Source organism: Anomaloglossus baeobatrachus, chromosome 11, assembly GCF_048569485.1.
Source record: "Anomaloglossus baeobatrachus isolate aAnoBae1 chromosome 11, aAnoBae1.hap1, whole genome shotgun sequence".
NCBI classification, from domain to species: domain Eukaryota; kingdom Metazoa; phylum Chordata; class Amphibia; order Anura; family Aromobatidae; genus Anomaloglossus; species Anomaloglossus baeobatrachus.
Window position 1 is genome coordinate 52,158,851 of NC_134363.1, and position 20,078 is coordinate 52,178,928.

At 46.1% G+C, this 20,078-nt stretch overlaps 2 protein-coding genes across 7 annotated transcripts in view; one reads left to right on the forward strand and one right to left on the reverse strand.

Moving 5' to 3' along the window:
* Nucleotides 1–307: 307 nt before the first annotated feature.
* Nucleotides 308–10,345, forward strand: TSKS (testis specific serine kinase substrate). 2 transcript variants are annotated; one of them, XM_075328193.1, is made up of 4 exons: nucleotides 308–495; nucleotides 4,893–5,052; nucleotides 8,173–8,255; nucleotides 10,064–10,345. In XM_075328193.1, exons 1-4 carry the CDS (start codon nucleotides 362–364, stop codon nucleotides 10,194–10,196), a joined length of 510 nt encoding a protein of 169 aa, XP_075184308.1. In that variant the 5' UTR covers nucleotides 308–361; the 3' UTR covers nucleotides 10,197–10,345. The 2 variants fall into 2 exon arrangements, with proteins under 2 accessions (XP_075184308.1, XP_075184307.1); XM_075328192.1 differs by having other exon boundaries at nucleotides 4,893–5,067; nucleotides 10,064–10,342.
* Nucleotides 10,346–11,121: 776 nt separating this feature from the next.
* The window catches only part of LOC142256469 (carnitine O-palmitoyltransferase 1, liver isoform-like), a 111,300-nt gene continuing 102,343 nt past the window's right edge, over nucleotides 11,122–20,078 (reverse strand). For all 5 annotated transcript variants that reach the window (XM_075328168.1, XM_075328171.1, XM_075328167.1 and 2 more), the window contains exon 19: nucleotides 11,122–16,971. In XM_075328168.1, the coding sequence (XP_075184283.1) occupies nucleotides 16,897–16,971 (75 nt within the window). In that variant the 3' untranslated portion in view covers nucleotides 11,122–16,896. The remainder of the gene's footprint in view (nucleotides 16,972–20,078) is intronic.

A 20,078-nucleotide genomic window follows, 5' to 3' on the forward strand; every position in this document is an offset into this window, starting at 1 on the left:
AAAAAGTCATATTTTTCTAATCTTGTACAAATACTTTACTGTTCAGGATTTGTCCACCTTTAAGTATATTTTTTTTTAATTTTTATTACGGGTCTAAAAATAATTTTGGGAATTGGGTTATTTTATTATTCAAAATGTTGCACTTTTTAACATCTATAGGCTTTGTATTCCACTATTACTGGCTGAAAAAGGAGGTGACTGAGAATCCTTCAGTGAGTTAATTTGTATTGAATGGCTTGGAAGTTTATAATTCTTGTATTTATAAGCTCCGCCTCTATGACCTCATTCATGACGTCATGGTTCTGCACATTCCATTGATAATAGTATTATCGGACATCAGGTATCTCCTTCCAGGACATTCATGGAACCAACAATAAAAACCATCTTTCAGTCCCAGGAAATGTTAGTGGGAGGGGGGAAAATGACTGCAGAAATGAAGGTGCCATTCGGATATTTTGGCAAGCAGAGAAGATCGAAATCCGTCTCTATTTCTGGGTAAATATATATCGCTTTTGTCTGTTTGTCGGTCAAACTAGCTGGGCTAGGACCTGGAATGATATGGTGGTATTGGAAAATACACTGGAGATCAAAATTAGAGAACACACAATTTCCTAAATGTTGCGGTCACTGTGTCGTCCTAGTTATATCCTAACATGAGGAAACTCGCAGTATTTTCTGCTTATTTCATAAGTTGAATTTATTGTCAACCACATAATAAAAATGTGAGATAAATAAATATATATAAATAATAATAATAATAATAATAAATAAAATAAATAAATAAAAAAAAAACAAAAATATATAAAATAAAAATAAATCTTTATTTTTATAAAGCGCTAACATATTCCGCAGCACGTCAGGAACGCTGTCCCCATTGGGGCTCACAATCTAAATTCCCTATCTGTATGTCTTTGGAGTGTGGGAGGAAACCGGAGCACCCGGAGGAAACCCACGCAAACACGGGGAGAACATACAAACTCCTTGCAGATGTTGTCCTTGGTGGGATTCGAACCCAGGACCCCAGCGCCGCAAGGCTGCAGTGCTAACCACTGAGCCATCGTGCCGCCCTGAGATAAATGTAAAAGACACTGATCAAAATTAGAGAACACTTTCAGATATCTGAAAGTTATTGGTGTTAATCTGGCACCTGGTGCAAATTTCCTTAATTATCTGACAAACCCTATATAACTGGCAGCCTAACTTTCCAGTTTGCACTGACTTTGCACAAATGGTGTGCAGTTCCAAAGTGACTGAAACCCTCTGGCAGCAGGTTGTCCAGATGAAGACCAAAGGGGTGACCCTAGCAGCCATAGCAAGAGACGTTGCTTGTTCCAAGTGTGTGATTTTGAGACTATTGCATCTTTACAACATCACAAACTCTTTCAAGTCTCCCAAGAAGGCTGGTCGACCTCAAAAGAGAAATGCAAGAGAAGACAGGATAATGTGGAGAATCTCCATGGGTAATCATTCCCACATGCAGCTGGAATTGCTTGCCACTGAACAGGTTAAGGATGTCTCGTCATAGTGTCATGACGCTTAAGAGCATTTGGACTGAAAGCCCACTCTGCAATGACCAAACCTCTTATTAGTAGAAAAAAATCAAAAGGCTAGACTCACCTTTGGTGAGGAGCATGTTGTGTGGGCCGAGGAGAAGTGGTCCATAGCCACAGTTCATTTCAATAATGAAAGCAAGATTAATTTATTTGGGTTTGATGGGAAATATGTTTCTCGACAAACTGGGGAAAGACTGAACCCAAAGCGTGTTAAGAAGTCAATGAAAGGTGGTGGAGGAAGTGTCATGGTTTGGGGAATGTTTTCTGCAGCAGGAGTTGGACCTCTCATACAGCTACATGGCAGAGTGAATGCAAGTGTGGATCAGACCCTTCTTCACAACACGTGGTTCCTTACTTGCGTTCATCACTCAATCAGCCAGCAATTTTCATGCAGGACAAGGCCTTCTGTCACACGACAAAACGGGGAAAGCAGTTCCTCGAAACAGAAAAAACATTGAAACAGTGAAATGGCCGCCCAAAGTCCTGATCTAAACCCAATAGAAAACCTGTGGAATATCCTTGGTGACAAAGTTATGGCCAAAAAACGCACAACAGTCAAAAAATTGTGGTAGAGAGTGGAAGAAGAGTGGACCAAAACCACACCAGAGCAGTGTGAGAGACTAGTGATGTCCTGTGGCCGCAGATGTGCTGAAGTCATTCACAGCGACGGCCGGTGCATGTCCTACTGATTGTGACTGTTATCTGCAGAAAATTTACTGATCATCTCTCTCTGTCCTACAGTCATTGCTGTTCTGTAATTCTGATCATCATGTTTTGGGCAAAATAAAGGTTTTATATTGATAAACTTTGCATCTTTTGTAAAACACTGTTCTAGTGGCATGGTGCACCCCTTACCCTGCTCTAGTGGCATGGTGCACCCCTTACCCTGCTCTAGTGGCATGGTGCACCCCTTACCCTGCTCTAGTGGCATGGTGCACCCCTTACCCTGCTCTAGTGGCATGGTGCACACCTTACCCTGCTCTAGTGGCATGGTGCACCCCTTACCCTGCTCTAGTGGCATGGTGCACCCCTTACCCTGCTCTAGTGGCATGGTGCACCCCTTACCCTGCTCTAGTGGCATGGTGCACCCCTTACCCTGCTCTAGTGGCATGGTGCACACCTTACCCTGCTCTAGTGGCATGGTGCACCCCTTACCCTGCTCTAGTGGCATGGTGCACCCCTTACCCTGCTCTAGTGGCATGGTGCACCCCTTACCCTGCTCTAGTGGCATGGTGCACCCCTTACCCTGCTCTAGTGGCATGGTGCACACCTTACCCTGCTCTAGTGGCATGGTGCACACCTTACCCTGCTCTAGTGGCATGGTGCACACCTTACCCTGCTCTAGTGGCATGGTGCACCCATTACCCTGCTCTAGTGGCATGGTGCACCCATTACCCTGCTCTAGTGGCATGGTGCACCCCTTACAAAAAACCTCCAAATATTCATCAATGTATATTACATTATTTCTGAAAAAACCAAGGGATCATACATTGTTCTCTAATTTTGAACTCCAGTGTACATGTAGGTTCCCTGGGCATCGAAGTGGCATTATATGGGCATCCCTTGCAGGGCCCATCCTTGTGTTAAATTATATACCTTCCATTGATACCCAAATTTGATTACTAGGATTCCTATAGTTTTGAGCGCCATGTGGAATAAGGGTCACCAGCTTTTAAAGAATTTACGGTACATACTGCAGAGTATTTTCAGCACCAAATCTGCACTAAAAAATGCTTAAAAATAAAAAAAAAAAAGAGATAAAAACGCAACGAGCGCACACAGCCTAAAGAGGACCTGTCAAAGGTGTCAAGTATTTACTCTTTTTATTCCTGCTGTTCCTTTATTGTTTTTTTAATTTTTTATATCCACCATACAGTTCCAGAAATATCAACCTTTTTATTACTAATTTTGTCTGTACCTAGGGGGCGTGGCATCTTAAACACACGCCCCCGAGGATCTAGTTAGCCACACATTCTTGTAAAGACCATTAAATAAAAATTTAAAACAAAACGAAACCCTAAATACATAAATGACCAGCGGGAATAAAATAGGAGCAAAATTGCACACTTTTGACCTAGAGACAGGTCCTCTTTAACATACTTATAGGGCCAAATTCAAAGCTTTTATGACAGATTTCTGGTGTGCAAATCTTTGAAAAAAAATCGCACAATTTGGGCACAACTCAAAAATGTTGTAACTTTTGGAGTCCTCACACCATTTCCTGACAAAGTAGATGGAGCTGGGGCAGAATTGGGGCATTGCAACTGCCGATTGTCATAAAGCAAAGATTGGAGTAATAATTGTTGTGAGGTGCCCACGCCACTTGTCTGAGGGTCTCTTAAGGAATCAGGAGTGTCTGACTCCAGCACACCGCCGGAGTCAAAAACACCAGTCTTGATTTAATGGATCTTTCTGTGAGGCAGTTAATGTTACTGTGAGGCTACATCCATGGCAGATGGAAAAAAAGAAACTCAGCAGAAAAATACACATCTCCAAAAATTGCTGATGATTTGCAGTAGATTTGGAGAATCCTCTGTGAAAATCTCCAGTATATTTGACTTGATATGAGGCTGTAGGTCCAAGTCGAGCCAGTATGGGCATTGCGGACTGTATACGGACTGTAAAAAACAGCCTAATACACACTGGATTTTCCACAAATCTGTGGTGGCAAATCTGCTAAGTATCCATCCTGTGCAGACAAAATAAATCATATGAGAAGTTTGTCGACTAAAGCGGGCTTGACACGCTGCGACATCGCTAATGCGAACTCGTTGGGGTCACGGAATTCGTGACGTACATCCGGCCGCATTAGCGATGCCGTTGCGTGTAACACCGATAAGCGATTTTGCATCATTGCAAAAACGTGCAAAATCGCTAATCGGCGACACGGGGGTTCATTCTCAAATCTCGTTACTGCAGCAGTAACGAGGTTGTTCCTCGTTCCTGCGGCAGCACACATCGCTGCGTGTGACGCCGCAGGAACGAGGAAGCTCCCCTTACCTGCCTCCCGGCCGCTATGCGGAGGGAAGGAGGTGGGCGGGATGTTACGTCCCGCTCATCTCCGCCCCTCCGCTGCTATTGGGCGGCGGTTCAGTGACGTCGCTGTGACGCCGCACGGACCGCCCCCTTAGAAAGGAGGCGGTTCGCCCGTCACAGCGACGTCGCCGGACAGGTATGTATGTGTGACCGGTCTGGGCGATGTTGTGCGGCACGGGCAGCGATTTGCCCGTGTCGCGCAACAGATGGGGGCGGCTACCCACACTAGCGATATCGGGACCGATATCGCAGTGTGTAAAGTAGCCTTTAGAAGCAGAGTGTGTGACAGTTTATCTTTTTCAGAGCGAGACCTCCCAGACCTACAGACAGTATGATTTTGAATCTTCAGCTAAAAAAGTCCTCGGCCTCCACCAATGTGTCCATCTTAAATTTAGCCGAAGTGGAAAACTTTGATCAGCAATCATCCTCGTCCGAATCAGAGGAAGAATCTCCAAAATCTCAGGTTTTCATTGACTCGGTAGACAATTGTTTATATAAAATTGGCAATAAATGTGTTGAATAATTTGAATCATCATCATCATCCATCAAGTTGATAAAAATCCCTGCAGGCTGTCCATTCACATGTAAAAAAATTTCCACTGCTGATTTTGCCGTGGATAGGTTACCAACGGGTTGGTTAACGATTTGGATGCAGATTTGCAGCAGCCGTGAAAAACCGCAGCATAAATTGACATGCTGCAGATTAAGGCTATGTTATTGTTGTGTGCAGTTGTGGTGTTAACCTTTGTTGTCTTCTTGTTGCTGCCTTTCTACTCTTGCTTTTCTCCTAAGTCTCTTACTGTTTACTCCTGTGAGTTTGCAGTGTGTATGAGTTTTGGTGTTCCCCAGTCTGTTTTAGGCCCCCTTCACACGTCCGTGGAAAAAAACGATCATTTTTTTCACGTACGTGTTAAAGGGGTGGTTTGCTCCCCGTGTGCCGTGTTTGTGGCACATTCCTGTTCACCGTGTGTTATACATAATAACACACGGAGAACGGAAAGCCCCGCATTACCTGTTTCTTCTGGAGCTGTCTGTGGTGCTGAATGACAGCGTCCGGCACAGGCCACGCCCCGCTGACGCTGCTTCCGGCCCCCAGTGAAGATGATGCGTTGTTCAAATTCACTGGGTGTCGGATGCAGGTGACAGCCGCGGCAGAGACTGCAGGTATGATGGAGGGGAGTATGTGTTTTTTTATTTTTTACAATGACACGTGTGTTTCTCCGGCGCGTGTCACGTGCACCCGCATCCACACTACATCCGTGTGGTACGTGTGCGGGCCCGTGCTGCCGGAGAAACCCTGACATGCATCAGTGTGGAGCACACGGCACACGTCTGCTCCACACGGAGGCACGGGCCACTGGCAGAACACATGCATGCACATATACCCATTGATATTAATGGGTATACGTGTGCCCGTGTCTCCGGTACATACGGGCACGGACCTAGCACGTACCGGAGACACGGACGTGTGAAGGGGGCCTCAATCTGTGTTTCCCTCACACTCCTGCCCCTTGCTTCCCTTGAGAGGGAAGGGTAACCGTTTCATCACACTCCTTCCCCTTGCTTCCTTGGGGGGGGGGGGGTGTAACAGATTAGATCTGGTCAGAAGAATAGCCAGGCACGAGACTCCAGCGTCTCCACCCTCATGGGATCAATTCAGGCTGTCCTCAAGTGGAATATTTGGGCAGATCCTGTCCAAAAACACCTTCAAAGATACTTGTCAAATGCTTGCTATTTTTTGAGACTCAAAAGTCTCCAAGTGAACATAGACTTACACTAGACATGTAATACTTCTTTTGTCCTGTGGGGGAGGGGGGGGGGGAGAAAATACTGGAAAATGTAATTGCTGCTTAGTTTCCTCTATAAAGTATAGATTGTTGATCACCCTGTGTGATCACTTACCCACCTAGCAAAAATAAGAGAGATAACACCTTTCAGGTAGGGTGGGCAGCTTGCTGAATCAGAAAGCAACTACCCCCACTCAATCTGCGTATCCTTTGGAGGGACAAATAGAGGGGCCCCCCTGGAGCTATTATTCTTACTTCACACAGAGGTAGGGTGTCCATGGTGTTCTTGTCAAGTCCAGGGCTTATGACTTGCATTATGTGCAGATTGATGGAATGTATATGCTGTCCTCCCCATAGGATTAGAGATGGGAGGACCCGTGGAAGTTCGGGTTCACTGGGACTTTAGAGAAAGTTCAGGACCTGGACTTGATCCCAAAACCCAAACCCAAGTGAACTGGCTCATGTGTACTCGCCTGCTCCTTAAAGGGAACCTGTCAGCAGAACTTTCGCAATAAAACTAAGATTCCCCTTCTGCTGCTCCTCGGCTGCATTCTAGAAAGGTTCCTGTTGTTATTGTGCCCCCTTTGAGACCTAAATAAATACTTTATAAATTCTTACCTTTTTGTATGCAAATGTTTTTTAATGGTCACGGGGGCGGGCTGTCATGCGTTCGTTATTCGCCCTCCTGCAGCTGTACGCAGTCCCCCACTGCTCATTTACATACAGGAGGACGCCGCCCTCATGTAACTGTCCCCTCCCGAGGTCTCGCGCATGCCCAGTGCCACTCGCGCGGGACTGTGCAAAGTGTGAACGCTGGTGAGGTGATTGCGCAGGCGCGAGATTATGGGCGGCGCTGTGATTGTCATCAGCAGCGTCATCCAAGTACCCGCCCATAATCTCGTGCCCACACTTTTCCCTCTGCCTCCACTTTTATGTGCAAGCGCTAGCCATATAACCACGTTACCTATTACTGCGGGCACGAGATTATGGGCAGGTACTTGGATGACGCTGCTGATGACAATCACAGCGCCACCCATAATCTCACGCCCGCGCTTTTCCCTCTGCCTCCACTTTTATGCGCAAACGCTAGCCATATAACCACGTTACCTATTACTGCGGGCACGAGATTATGGGCAGGTACTTGGATGACACTGCTGACAATCACAGCGCCGCCCATAATCTCGCGCCTGCGCAATCACCTCATCAGTGGTCACGCTTTACACAGTGCTCAGTACCGCGATAGTGCCACTGGGCATGAGCGAGACCTCGGGAGCACTGGGCGGCATCCTCATGTATGGAAATGAGCAATGGGGGGCGGCGTACAGCGGCAGGAGGGCGAATAACGGACGCAAGACAGCCCGCCCCCGTGACCATAAAAAAACATTTGCATACAAAAGGTAAGAATTTATAAAAGTATTTATTTAGGTCTCAAAGGGGGCACAATAGCAACAGGAACCTTTCTAGAATGCAGCCCAGAAGCTGCAGAAGGGGAATATTTTAGTTTTATTGCAAAATTTCTGCTGACAGGTTCCCTTTAATTAGTCCCTAAATAACACACCCAACCAATGTCACACCGCTCCATCCACTATTGGGTTGATGACCATTGTCCTCAGACACCTGGAGCCGCTTCCATTTTCTCAGCTCCTTCTGGCACTCCAAAGGATAAAACCTTCTCAGGGTCTAACCCCCCCTTCATGGTTTCTTATATGGACCCCTAAACTCAGCACCGATTCTGTGACACACTTGTAAAGTTTTGTGATTCCCGCAAATTTGAATTTCCTGCTATGTTGTTTTAGACTGAAACTGGAACATCAGAGCCCAGCATAAAGGTGGAGAAGCAGGACATGACCACACTGTTGGCTGCGATAGAAGAGATAAGGTACGTGACCACTCAAGGTGAGATCAACAGACAGGTCACAAAAAGCCACACACCCAGGGCTACGTAACAGTCAAGATTCCTGTTCAACTAGACCTTATCTTTCATGATGTAGAGCAGGACTGGCTGAAGTATTTGAGCGCCACTGCACCTTTTATCGTGCTAAGGGTCTCAGACCTTCACCAATCAAGCCTTGATAGCCATTCCTAACTATAGGACCGACAATGTTAAAGACCTGTCCCAGGAAGATTTTGTCAGGCATCACCAACTGTCATGGCGGCATCCGGATCTGTGAAAGCTACAGATTCTGGCACTTTGTCTGCCAAGTTCTTTGATGTCTGTGCACAGGGATACTCGAGCGTCGACTCACAGACTTGGGCAGGCTAGCAAGAGTTAATCTTTGCTGGGCTGCTTGTTAGTCACTTTAATCACATGCTGTGGGGAAGCCAGTCACAGTCACTCCCCTCCTATATATGCTGGCTGGGCTATTTCATTAATGCCAGCTATAGCTTAACTATACTGGTCTGGAGAGATGTGACCCAGACTTACTGGTGGTTGTCGTGTTAACCCTTGTTGTCCTTTTGTTGTTGACTTCTTGCTCTTGCTTTTTATCTTAGTCTCATACTGTTTGTTCTTGTGAGTTTGCAGTGTGTATGAATTTTGGTTTTCCCTTGTCTGTCTTTAATTTGTGTTTCCATCACACTCCTGCCCCTTCCTTCCCTTGGGTGGGTAACAGACTAGATCTGGTCAGAACAGTAAGGGACAGGACTCCGGCATCTCCACTTTCAGGGGTAATGCAGAAAATCAAGAAATAGCTTAGGGACAGTATAGAAGCCCCCTGTGTCCCTTGCTATCCTATAGTTGTGTCGTGACAGGTCCTTTAAAAGGAGTTGCCCCCAAAACATTTACTACCTATTAAAAAAAAAGTGTGATTGCTGGGATCCAACCTCTGAGGAGACCAAATCGATCAGGAGAATGAGGTTCCCAAAATGTATTATGTGACCAACACTTCCATGGGTCTTTGAAAGCGGTAGTAAGCATAGACAGTGCACAGGAATGTAGACTACTTCTCTGTTCCCACAGGGGGCTTTGGGAACCCCGTTCTTGGTATCAGACCCCCAGTAATCCTATATTTATAACCTATACTTCTAATGGGGCAATTCCTTCAAGACACTAAAGCTGGTCATAAACATGAAATAATGGAGACAAATGTTCATTCATTCATGAGCCATCCATCCCCGTGACTCCACCATAAGCATGAGCGCTCGGTAGAGTGGTCATGGGTTTTCAAAGTGGGGAAAGGAGAAAAGCACCAGAAGATGCTCATCGCCCCTGAAACCAAAACGATGGGGCTTTTGACGTTCTGATTCTCCAGTCCCACCAGAATTGGTGGGTTCATCGGAGTTTTGCTTTAAAGCCTCAAGAAGCGCCTACTCCACTGTCCTCAAGGTGGGTCATGGGGCTCCCGTCCATTACTGACCTGGTCGCCAGACCAAGTTTCTACTCCAATATCCTCAAGGTGGGTCATGGGGCTCCCGTCCATTACTGACCTGGCCGCCAGACCAAGTTTCTACTCCAATATCCTCAAGGTGGGTCATGGGGCTCCCGTTCATTACGGACCTGTCCAACAGACCAGGCTCCTGCGAATAGATTTGCCTACGAGAAGGCCAACAAAAGCAAAGGCAAGTGTTGTCATGGGGAAACAGGATCCAGTGGTTTTGCTTCGATAACTATGCATGTCTTTTCACCATTTTTTGTACTAACACCTCCTGCTCCTTTCCATCTTATAACGACATCTTGTACTTTCACAGGAAAAGCACGGCCGAAATTTGTGAGAACTTCAAGACCATGACCATTTTAGTTACCAGCATGGAGAAAACCATCGTAAACATGAACAAGCAGATTGAATCACTTGTATCTGAGGGGAATTGTGCATCCCTGTAAATCCCATCCAATAAAACATACAGTGAAAGCATCAGTCACATGGCACGGGTTGGCTTTTCTCCATATGTTATGTTAATCCATACCCTGTCATAGTCAGGGCAACTCAACAAAAGTGCAAGATAGAAAATGTGACCGTTTCTTAAAAGACTGTAAGTAGAGAACGACTGTTCAAACCAAGTACAGGCACTCTTTGCTTCTATGTGCGTCAAAACATAAAAGTACACCTTCCCTCTTGCCCGTTTTCCCTCTTGCTTTATTCCACTCTTCTTTGATTGACAACTGTGGTTTCAGGGAGACCATTATATTTTGGTGTATTCTTTTTAATGAAGTTTATCATATTGGTTAAGGGGTTCTCTGGGACTTTGGTTATTTTTTTCATCTGAGGTTAAGAACATACAGGCAGGCAGTTGCCTATTCTGCCCGATGCGAATCAGTCAACGACCTCTCCTGCCGGAGACCCTTCACCAGGTGAATGACTTTTGTGGGAAAACCACAACTGCTGGCCTCACAGTTGTCTAGTATACGCCACTCTCACTTCCCTGGGGATCCCCCCCATATGAAGAATGGGGTCCCCCAATCACCTGCAAGCTCATGCGCCGCCTCATATTTATATAGTCAAGCAAATACTCTCCTAGCAATGAATAGAGTCCGGCACATGAGCTGCCACCTCCCCCTTCACTGATGGCACGATATGGGGACCCGTCTCCTGAAGACGAGAAGTGAAACCAGAGAAAGGGCCCACTTCTATCATCCATTTATGGAATTTACCATGGGGACAGGAACCCCTTTCTCCTCTCAAAAATGAGGTTCTGCAGATCTGAAGATTGTTGTATCGCTAGGAATTCACCATGTAACTCCAGCACTTGATGTGTCTGTACGGTCAGAGTACATTACCCCATATACACTTTTATAAACACGACACAAGTTAAACATTGGCTTTTTATTGCCCTCAAGTCCTTTCCCAAATTGAAATTGCATTGATAATGGCAAAAAAAAAAAAAATTATACAAATTTATTCTCAACAAAACGAAATGCAAAGAACACCGAAAAGCAAATTGTAATAACAAAAGCGTAAAATATATATATATATATTTAAAAAAAAAATTAACTCATGCAAAAACCTTTCCATAGGTTTCTCCGGAGTGCAACCAAATATAGCACGATGACATTATAGATCTTTACCGTAAAGTCGTCCTATATAATATGGCAGCAAATGAGAAGCGGATGAGTGGAGTGACATGAGGAGTTAGTAATGCCCCACTGTGCCGATTGCAGTAAATAACTGGAGGTAATGCAAATTCCTATACCGCCTGAATAAATGCTCTTACACGTATGCTTTGTAATGAAGCCTCCGGATTCTGGATGTGATAGCCCCATAGACATCAGGAAAGTCATCAGAAGCCACTGCTGTGAAGCGCACATGGACGCTCAGCTGAATGGTCATGTATGAGGAGGTTGGGAGAGACCGCTGCCGGCTGTACCAGAGACCGACAGTCCGCTCTCGTCTCCCATAAACGGGAATGGAGAATTACCAGACCTGCCACCATTTCTCAGCTGGGAATGTGGACTGGACCGCCAACACCTGCACCAGTCAGATCTATGGCATATCCACATAATTAAATTCACCTTTAACATTACTAGTGAAATTATAGGTAGTCCCTTCACTACTGAAATAATAGCTGCCCCCTCACCGGAGTCACTAAGGAAAGGATAGGCCGCTTCCTCACCGGTGTCACTGGTGAAATAAGAACCTGTCCACTGATTGATGCCATTAGCAAAGGAGAGGCCATCCCCTCTCCGATGTAACTAGTGAAAGAATAGCTGCCCCCTCAGAAGTGTCACTAGTGAAAGGATAGGACGCCTGCCCACCAGTGTGACTAGTGAAAGGATAGAACACCTCCCCACCAGTGAATGGCTAGGCTGTCCCCTTACCAATGTTACTAGTGAAAGGATAGGCTGCCCCCTCAACAGTGTCACTAGTGAATGGATAGGCTGCCTCCTCACTGATGTCACTACTGAAAGGATAGATACCCTCTTACTGGTATCACTAGTGAAAGGAAAGGAAGCCCTCTCACTATCACTAGTGAAAGGATAGCTGCTCTCGCAGCGTTGTCACTAGTGAAAGGATAGGCTGCCTCCTGAGCAATGTCACTACTGAAAGAATAGATGCACTCTTACTGGTGTCACTAGTGAAAGGAAAGGCAGTCCTCTCACTGATATCATTAGGGTCAAGGATAGCTGCCCTATCCCCACGCTCACTAGTGAAAGGATAAGGCGCCTCCCCACAACTGTTACTAGTGAAAAGATAGTCTGACCCCCTCACTGGTGTAACTAGTGAAAGGATAGGAAGCCTCCCAAACAGTGTCACTAGGGAACGGATAGGCGATCTGCTGTTACTATTAAAATAATAAGCTGTCTCTTGACTGGTGTCATTGGAAAGAGATAAGCTGTCTTCTCAACGGTGTGACTAATGAAACAACAGCGGGCCCAATCACTACGGCCAGCAGTGAAACGACAGGGGGCCCAATCACTACGGCCAGCAGTGAAACGACAGGGGGCCCAATCACTACGGCCAGCAGTGAAACGACAGGGGGCCCAATCACTACGGCCAGCAGTGAAACGACAGGGGGCCCAATCACTACGGCCAGCAGTGAAACGACAGGGGGCCCAATCACTACGGCCAGCAGTGAAACGACAGGGGGCCCAATCACTACGGCCAGCAGTGAAACGACAGGGGGCCCAATCACTACGGCCAGCAGTGAAACGACAGGGGGCCCAATCACTACGGCCAGCAGTGAAACGACAGGGGGCCCAATCACTACGGCCAGCAGTGAAACGACAGGGGGCCCAATCACTACGGCCAGCAGTGAAACGACAGGGGGCCCAATCACTACGGCCAGCAGTGAAACGACAGGGGGCCCAATCACTACGGCCAGCAGTGAAACGACAGGGGGCCCAATCACTACGGCCAGCAGTGAAACGACAGGGGGCCCAATCACTACGGCCAGCAGTGAAACGACAGGGGGCCCAATCACTACGGCCAGCAGTGAATTGACAGGGGGCCCAATCACTACGGCCAGCAGTGAAACGACAGGGGGCCCAATCACTACGGCCAGCAGTGAAACGACAGGGGGCCCACTGATTGATGTCGCTAATGAAATGATGTGCTGCCCCCTCACTAATTATTAATGACATGATGAGGCGCCCCAGCACCGGTGTCACGGTGTCCTGCCGTATGACATATATTCTATGTGCGCACTGTACAAGGTTACAATCTAACGTCATATGGTGCGGAGAGAAATTCAGGACAACAAAAACAGATCAGCAAGAAGGAAACCAAAAGGTTCAACTCTCAAGTAAGAGAATAAAATAAAGAGAAACCCAAAATATCAGCAAACACCGCACCCCCGCTTTCTTCTTTTACCCGTTTTTTTGGCTTTGGATCAAGTATAAATCATTTCTTAATATTTCGCAATAATGTAACATATTTAGGATTAGTAGACGTATGCCATTAACCCTTCGCTGTCTCCAGCGCCTAAATCCTGTTTAGATATCCTAGTTCTTCCGGCCACAATTTTGGAGAACAGTCGATCAGACAAGGGCAGAGTCCTCCAATGAAAAAATATACAGTCTCATTTGTCTTTTTTGGACACCTCTTGTGCGGCGATCCTACTCCAACTAAGCAGCGACTGTCAGCAAAAGTGATTGTCTGCATGTCAGCTATTACCTTCGACTCCAACAGGGAAGGATAAGCGGCCAACCTGCCACCGCTTATCCCTACAAGACACAAATCAAACAGCATCCTAGCGGTGCGAGCACAGACCGCGATGAGAAAACCGGCCATAGTCTACCAGCCTGCGATATCACCAACGCATTTGGACAGTGAATGTCGAAGGTGTGAACTCCGCTTAAAATATAGGTTTGGTTTAATTAGAAAAATGTCAATCACAGTGTCCTATAGCCAAACCTGGCAATGTTCGGAAAGTTGTATCACCCCTTGCAATAAGGCAAATCGTATTGGTGTCCGTGGCCGTTACAAGGAAATGTATCATCAGAAAATTACCCATTTATTAAAATCAGGTTTCTGTGTTTTTCTCTCATTTAAAATCTGTATTAAAAAAACAAAAATAAATAAAAAAGTGTAGATATTTTGCAATTTTCATATTGTCCACCGGGGCTGTTCTTGACGCATGTTTCCTGTTCTTTCGCAAGTGTCATTATCATCACAGGCAGGAATAAAATGACAGGTAACACCTCTATACACAGTAGATAACACAGGATCCACCATAGGTGAGGTCACAGCTCACCTCCTCCTATACAATGAATGACTGAACAGCTCTATATATATACACAGCAGATAACACAGGATCCACCATTCACCATAGATGAGGTCACAGCTCACCTCCTCCTGTACAATGAATGACTGAACAGCTCTATATACAGCAGATAACGCAGGATTCACCATAGGTGAGGTCACAGCCCACTTCCTCCTGTACAACTGAACAGCTCTATACACAGTTGATAACACAGGATCGACTAATCCCAATAGGTGATGTCACAGCTCACCTCCTCCCCCTCATGTACAATGACATAGTAGGTAACAGGATCCACCATACACAACAGATGTCACAGCTCACCTCCTCACCCTCCTGCACAATGACTCATAACACCTCTATATACAGTAAACAGCATCCACCAAATACAGTAGGTGATGCCACAGCTCCCCTCCACCTCTATGTATAGCTGATATCACCTATTGTGCCTATTGTGAATGATGAATTCGGTGTTACCAGCTATACATAGAGGTGGAGGAGGAGAGCTGTGACATTCTCTATTGTGTTTTCTGGATGCTGTGTTATCTACTGTATATAGAGGCATTATAAGTCACTATAAAGGAGGAGGTGTGCTGTGATATCAACTATTGTGAATGGTGGATCCTGTGTTATCAGCTGTACATAGAGGTGTTATGAGTCATTGTGCAGGAGAGTGAGGTGAGCTGTGAAATATGCTATGTATAGTGGATCCTGTGTTATCTACTATCTATAAAGGTGTTATCAATCATTGTAGAAGAGGGGGAGGAGGTGAGCTGTAACATCACCTATTGGGATTAGTCGATCCTGTGTTATCAACTGTATATAGAGGCATTATCAGTCATAAAGGAGGAGGTGGTGAGCTATGATATCACCTATTGTGAATGGTGGATCCTGTGTTATCACAGCTCATCTCCTCCTATATAATACTGATAACACAGCATCCACCAAACACAATAGACAAATGTCACAGCTCATCTCCTCCTGCCCCCTCCTGTCACAATTGCCTTTGCACATACTCATTAGTTGCTTCAGTGCTCCTAATGTATATGTGCATTTCCTAAAATAACATGACGTAGGAGTGTAAGCTTCCCTCAGTGGCCAGTGTGAAAAGTAAAAGATTTCTATTTTTGTTCTTTTAATACAGATTGTGATATGAAAAAGGAAAAAAAATATGGGTGAAAAGTTTGTTTTATTTTTTAAAACAATCTTCATTTAAGATAAAATCCTGACAAATCAGGTAATTTTCTGATGACAGTTTCTCTTTAAACAGCAAAACAGTATTAAAATGGAAATCCCATCTTAAAGGGATTGGCCACTGATGTGCTGTAGATAAAATTTTAGTAAGTGGTGGGATCCTTAAAGGGCTGGGTGGTAAAGCTCTTAAAACCTGATTGTGCATCGGTTGCAAATGTAATACAGGCACATATTAGTGCCGGTATAACCACTGCAATATCTGGACTTCCTATGGTCAGCCGCAACGGGTTCAGCCATTATATGGAGTCTATTGTGCAGTCTGAGAGTGGCCTACCTTAAAATGTCATACAGCGCTCCTTCAGGGTCACCATTCACTTACATAGCCCTGTATTGTGTATGTGCTTTAGGAGTCAATGAAGCAAATGCGGTCACCGAGCAAATTTTGTAAATTACCAAATAACACCAGAGGTGTTGGGTGCTTTGCGAAACGTCATAGCCCTGCTAAACGTTGCGGCACCTTCATGCTGAGATCCTACTAACCAAAACTACTATGATCTTCGAAGAGATAGGTAAAAATGGAATTCCCTTTTAAGAGCAGCAGGAAAGTCTGCATAAGTAGATAAGAAAATAGTTGGGTTATGTTCATGGACAAAAAGTACAAAACAACAAAAAAAGGTTATAAAACAAGCACAGCCGATGAAACACTCCTGTAACATTACTACGCCTATAAAGCAAGCCAAGAATATAAAGCGCATTGAAAATAATGAACGAAACCCCAGAGGTGTGGAGGCGAAACCTAGAAAATGCAACTGATGAGGAATGCTTCAATATAGAAAGGTATGAAACAATCGTATTGATTCGCTTCACTACAAGGAATAAGACAGAACATATAAGGCACCAGCTCACACATGGGACTTGTCCAATCTCTAGCACCCCACACAAGATGCTTCGTTACATTGCACCTCATACGATAAGTCGTCAGCCGTAGTACACAGGACCTTGGAGATGTCTCCACCGGACAGGCCGCCATGATTGTACTGTGTGTAAGTTTTTGGAAAATAACACAACGGTCCCTGTATTCGGCAGCAGTTTATTGGTACATTTTACTTTTCTTGCTCCTCGGGGGCGTAACTTGACAGAAGTTTGTTTGTTTTTTTTTTACTTTTTAGCCTGGCATGAGAGGAGACGTTCTACTACTTATCCAGCTTGAACAGGCTGAGAATATCGAGCAGAGATTGTCGAATGTTCTTGCCAAAGCGATGGGAATCCTGCGGAGAAGAAGAAAAAAAAACAAACAAAAAAAAAAAAAACAGACTGATTAACATAGCGGCAAATTTGGAAATAAGTGCAGACCCAAAAGGCTTGTAGCCAGGAATGAATGCCGGTCAGTGTACTGCACACGGGCTGCAATCAGCCCTGGGTTCTACCTTAGATTTGTTGTTATTTATTAAGGACTAGCTGTAGTACCCGGCGTTGACCGGGATAGTAACTGTCTCTCTGTCTGTCTCTCTGTCTCTTTGCCAGTCAGTCTCTTTCCAGGGTTGTCTCTTTCCCCGTCCGTCTCCGTCTCTTTCCCCGTCCGTCTCCGTCTCTTTCCCCGTCCGTCTCCGTCTCTTTCCCCGTCCGTCTCCGTCTCTTTCCCCGTCCGTCTCCGTCTCTTTCCCCGTCCGTCTCCGTCTCTTTCCCCGTCCGTCTCCGTCTCTTTCCCCGTCCGTCTCCGTCTCTTTCCCCGTCCGTCTCCGTCTCTTTCCCCGTCCGTCTCCGTCTCTTTCCCCGTCCGTCTCCGTCTATCTCTCTCTATCCGTCTCCCCATAGACATCTTATTACCTCACACATAAGCTTCTTGTATTAACAGTTTATTTTGTTCCTATAGCAACCACTGACAGTTGCTATTAACCTTTAGCGCCCACCTCCATTCAGTTTAATGGAGGCAGGATTTTTGGAGAGTAACTGTAAAGCGCGGGGTTAAATTTTCCCACCCAAACATAGTCTATGACGTTCCCTGAGTCACATGGAGTGGCTGTAAATGCGACGGTGCGGATTCTTTTAGCGGACATACACACATACACTCAGCTTTATATATTAGATTTACGTTTGTTTTTCAAATACAGCTTGTGATTGGGCAACAGAGTGGAGTTGTGTCACATTGTCACCCCACCTAGAGACTGGTACAGACAAGCTACGAGAGCCTCTCCAGTGCTGTAACCAATCCCAAACTTCATGGAAGCGGATCCTCTCCTCCTGTAAGAATCTGTATCCTTTCTACAGTATTTCAAGTCGTATTCTGGTCCTTCCATTTCGGTAACTAGATCATGACTCCTGTTCAGTGCGATCTCACCTGGACAGCCCATTCCAGCCTACATAATCCCTGGCTAGCATGTCCCTGTGGTTCACCTGGACAGCCCATTCCAGCCTACATAATCCCTGTCTAGCATGTCCCTGTGGTTCACCTGGACAGCCCATTCCAGCCTACATAATCCCTGTCTAGCATGTCCCTGTGGTTCACCTGGACAGCCCATTCCAGCCTACATAATCCCTGTCTAGCATGTCCCTGTGGTTCACCTGGACAGCCCATTCCAGCCTACAGAATCCCTGGCTAGCATGTCCCTGTGGTTCACCTGGACAGCCCATTCCAGCCTACATAATCCCTGGCTAGCATGTCCCTGTGGTTCACCTGGACAGCTCATTCCAAGCCTACAGAATCCCTGTCTAGCATGTACCTGTAGTTCACCTGGACAGCCCATTCCAGCCTACAGAATCCCTGGCTAGCATGTTCCTGCGGTTCACCTGGACAGCCCATTCCAGCCTACATAATCCCTGGCTAGCATGTCCCTGTGGTTCACCTGGACAGCCCATTCCAGCCTACAGAATCCCTGGCTAGCATGTCCCTGTGGTTCACCTGGACAGCCCATTCCAGCCTACAGAATCCCTGTCTAGCATGTCCCTGTGGTTCACCTGGACAGCCCATTCCAGCCTACATAATCCCTGGCTAGCATGTCCCTGTGGTTCACCTGGACAGCCCATTCCAGCCTACATAATCCCTGGCTAGCATGTTCCTGTGGTTCACCTGGACAGCCCATTCCAGCCTACATAATCCCTGGCTAGCATGTCCCTGTGGTTTTTCTGCTGGTTGTGTGGAGGAGACTGTCCCTGCTTGTGCAGTTTCCTGTGACAGGCATCCTCCCAAGTTCTTCTTCAACAAGTCTCCAGATCTCGCAGAGCAGATTAGCCATGTGGGCAAGTAGCTCTGTGGCCTCCCCTAACTACTGATGACAGTTCTCAACATCCTCCCCGTGGTTCATGTTAAAACAAGCAGCTCTGCATGAAGCTGATCCATTACTTTCTCCTTCTCAGGACTGCCGCCTCTCTGGGACAGAGATGGACGAGAGCCATCGCAGAAGCCACAAGTTATCAGTATTTGATTCCATAGGCTGGATCAGTCAAAGTCCTCGTCAGTGTCGTCTCTTGGCCAGAAGAAATCTCCTTTTCTACGATAAGCCTTTCTCAAGCAGGTTCCATCCTGTTGGCCCCTCCACCAGTTAGTTGTTTCAGTCTCATCTGTCCTCCAATTCGGCTTTATCATCCTCTTTCTACACCAGAGCAGCACTTCGGAGCCCAGTTCCTAGCACTGTTGCCTTGCATCACTTAGGTCCTTGGTTCAGATCGCGTTATAGCCAACAGGGAATCGCATGTTTTTTTCCCCATATTGGTGTTGTCTTACTCCGGTTCCTCAAGTTTTTCATTTAGACCTCGTGTCCAACGATAGGTCAATACCACTTCTACTGTTCAAGACCTCAACCTAACATACTGGGGTGTCCACCTACACCCTCCAGGAGTGATTCTCCGCTATGGTTAGATAACCCCAATGGAACTCACGGTTCACTGGTGGACTTGAACATTGTTCTGTCAGCTTGTGGAGTTACGCTTTGGCTTAGCCACTTCCCTTGTGTAATGATGAGAATCATGTTAGAGGCGTAGTCATTCTCTGCACCAGAGGGATCTAAGGCTATGTGCGCACTGGGAAATGGAATTTTCTTGAGAAAATTCCGCATGCTCTCAAAGATTACCGCACCCGCGGTAAAAAAACGCGGCAAACCGCACCCGAAAACCGCATGCGGTTTGCTGCGGTTTGACCGTGGTATTGTTCGCGGTATTGCCGCGGTTTTGCCGCGTGCGGGTTGGGATGTGCTTTATTGCATTCAATGCAATAAAGCACATTGAAGAAAAAAAAAAAAAAGTAATTTAATTCTGAGATAGTAGATAGAGGGATAGATAGATAGACAGACAGATAGAGGGATAGATGGAGGACAGATCGCTGCATTTCCCACGGTCGGCAGTGAGTTCACATTACCGGCCGTGGGAAATGACCGGTAAT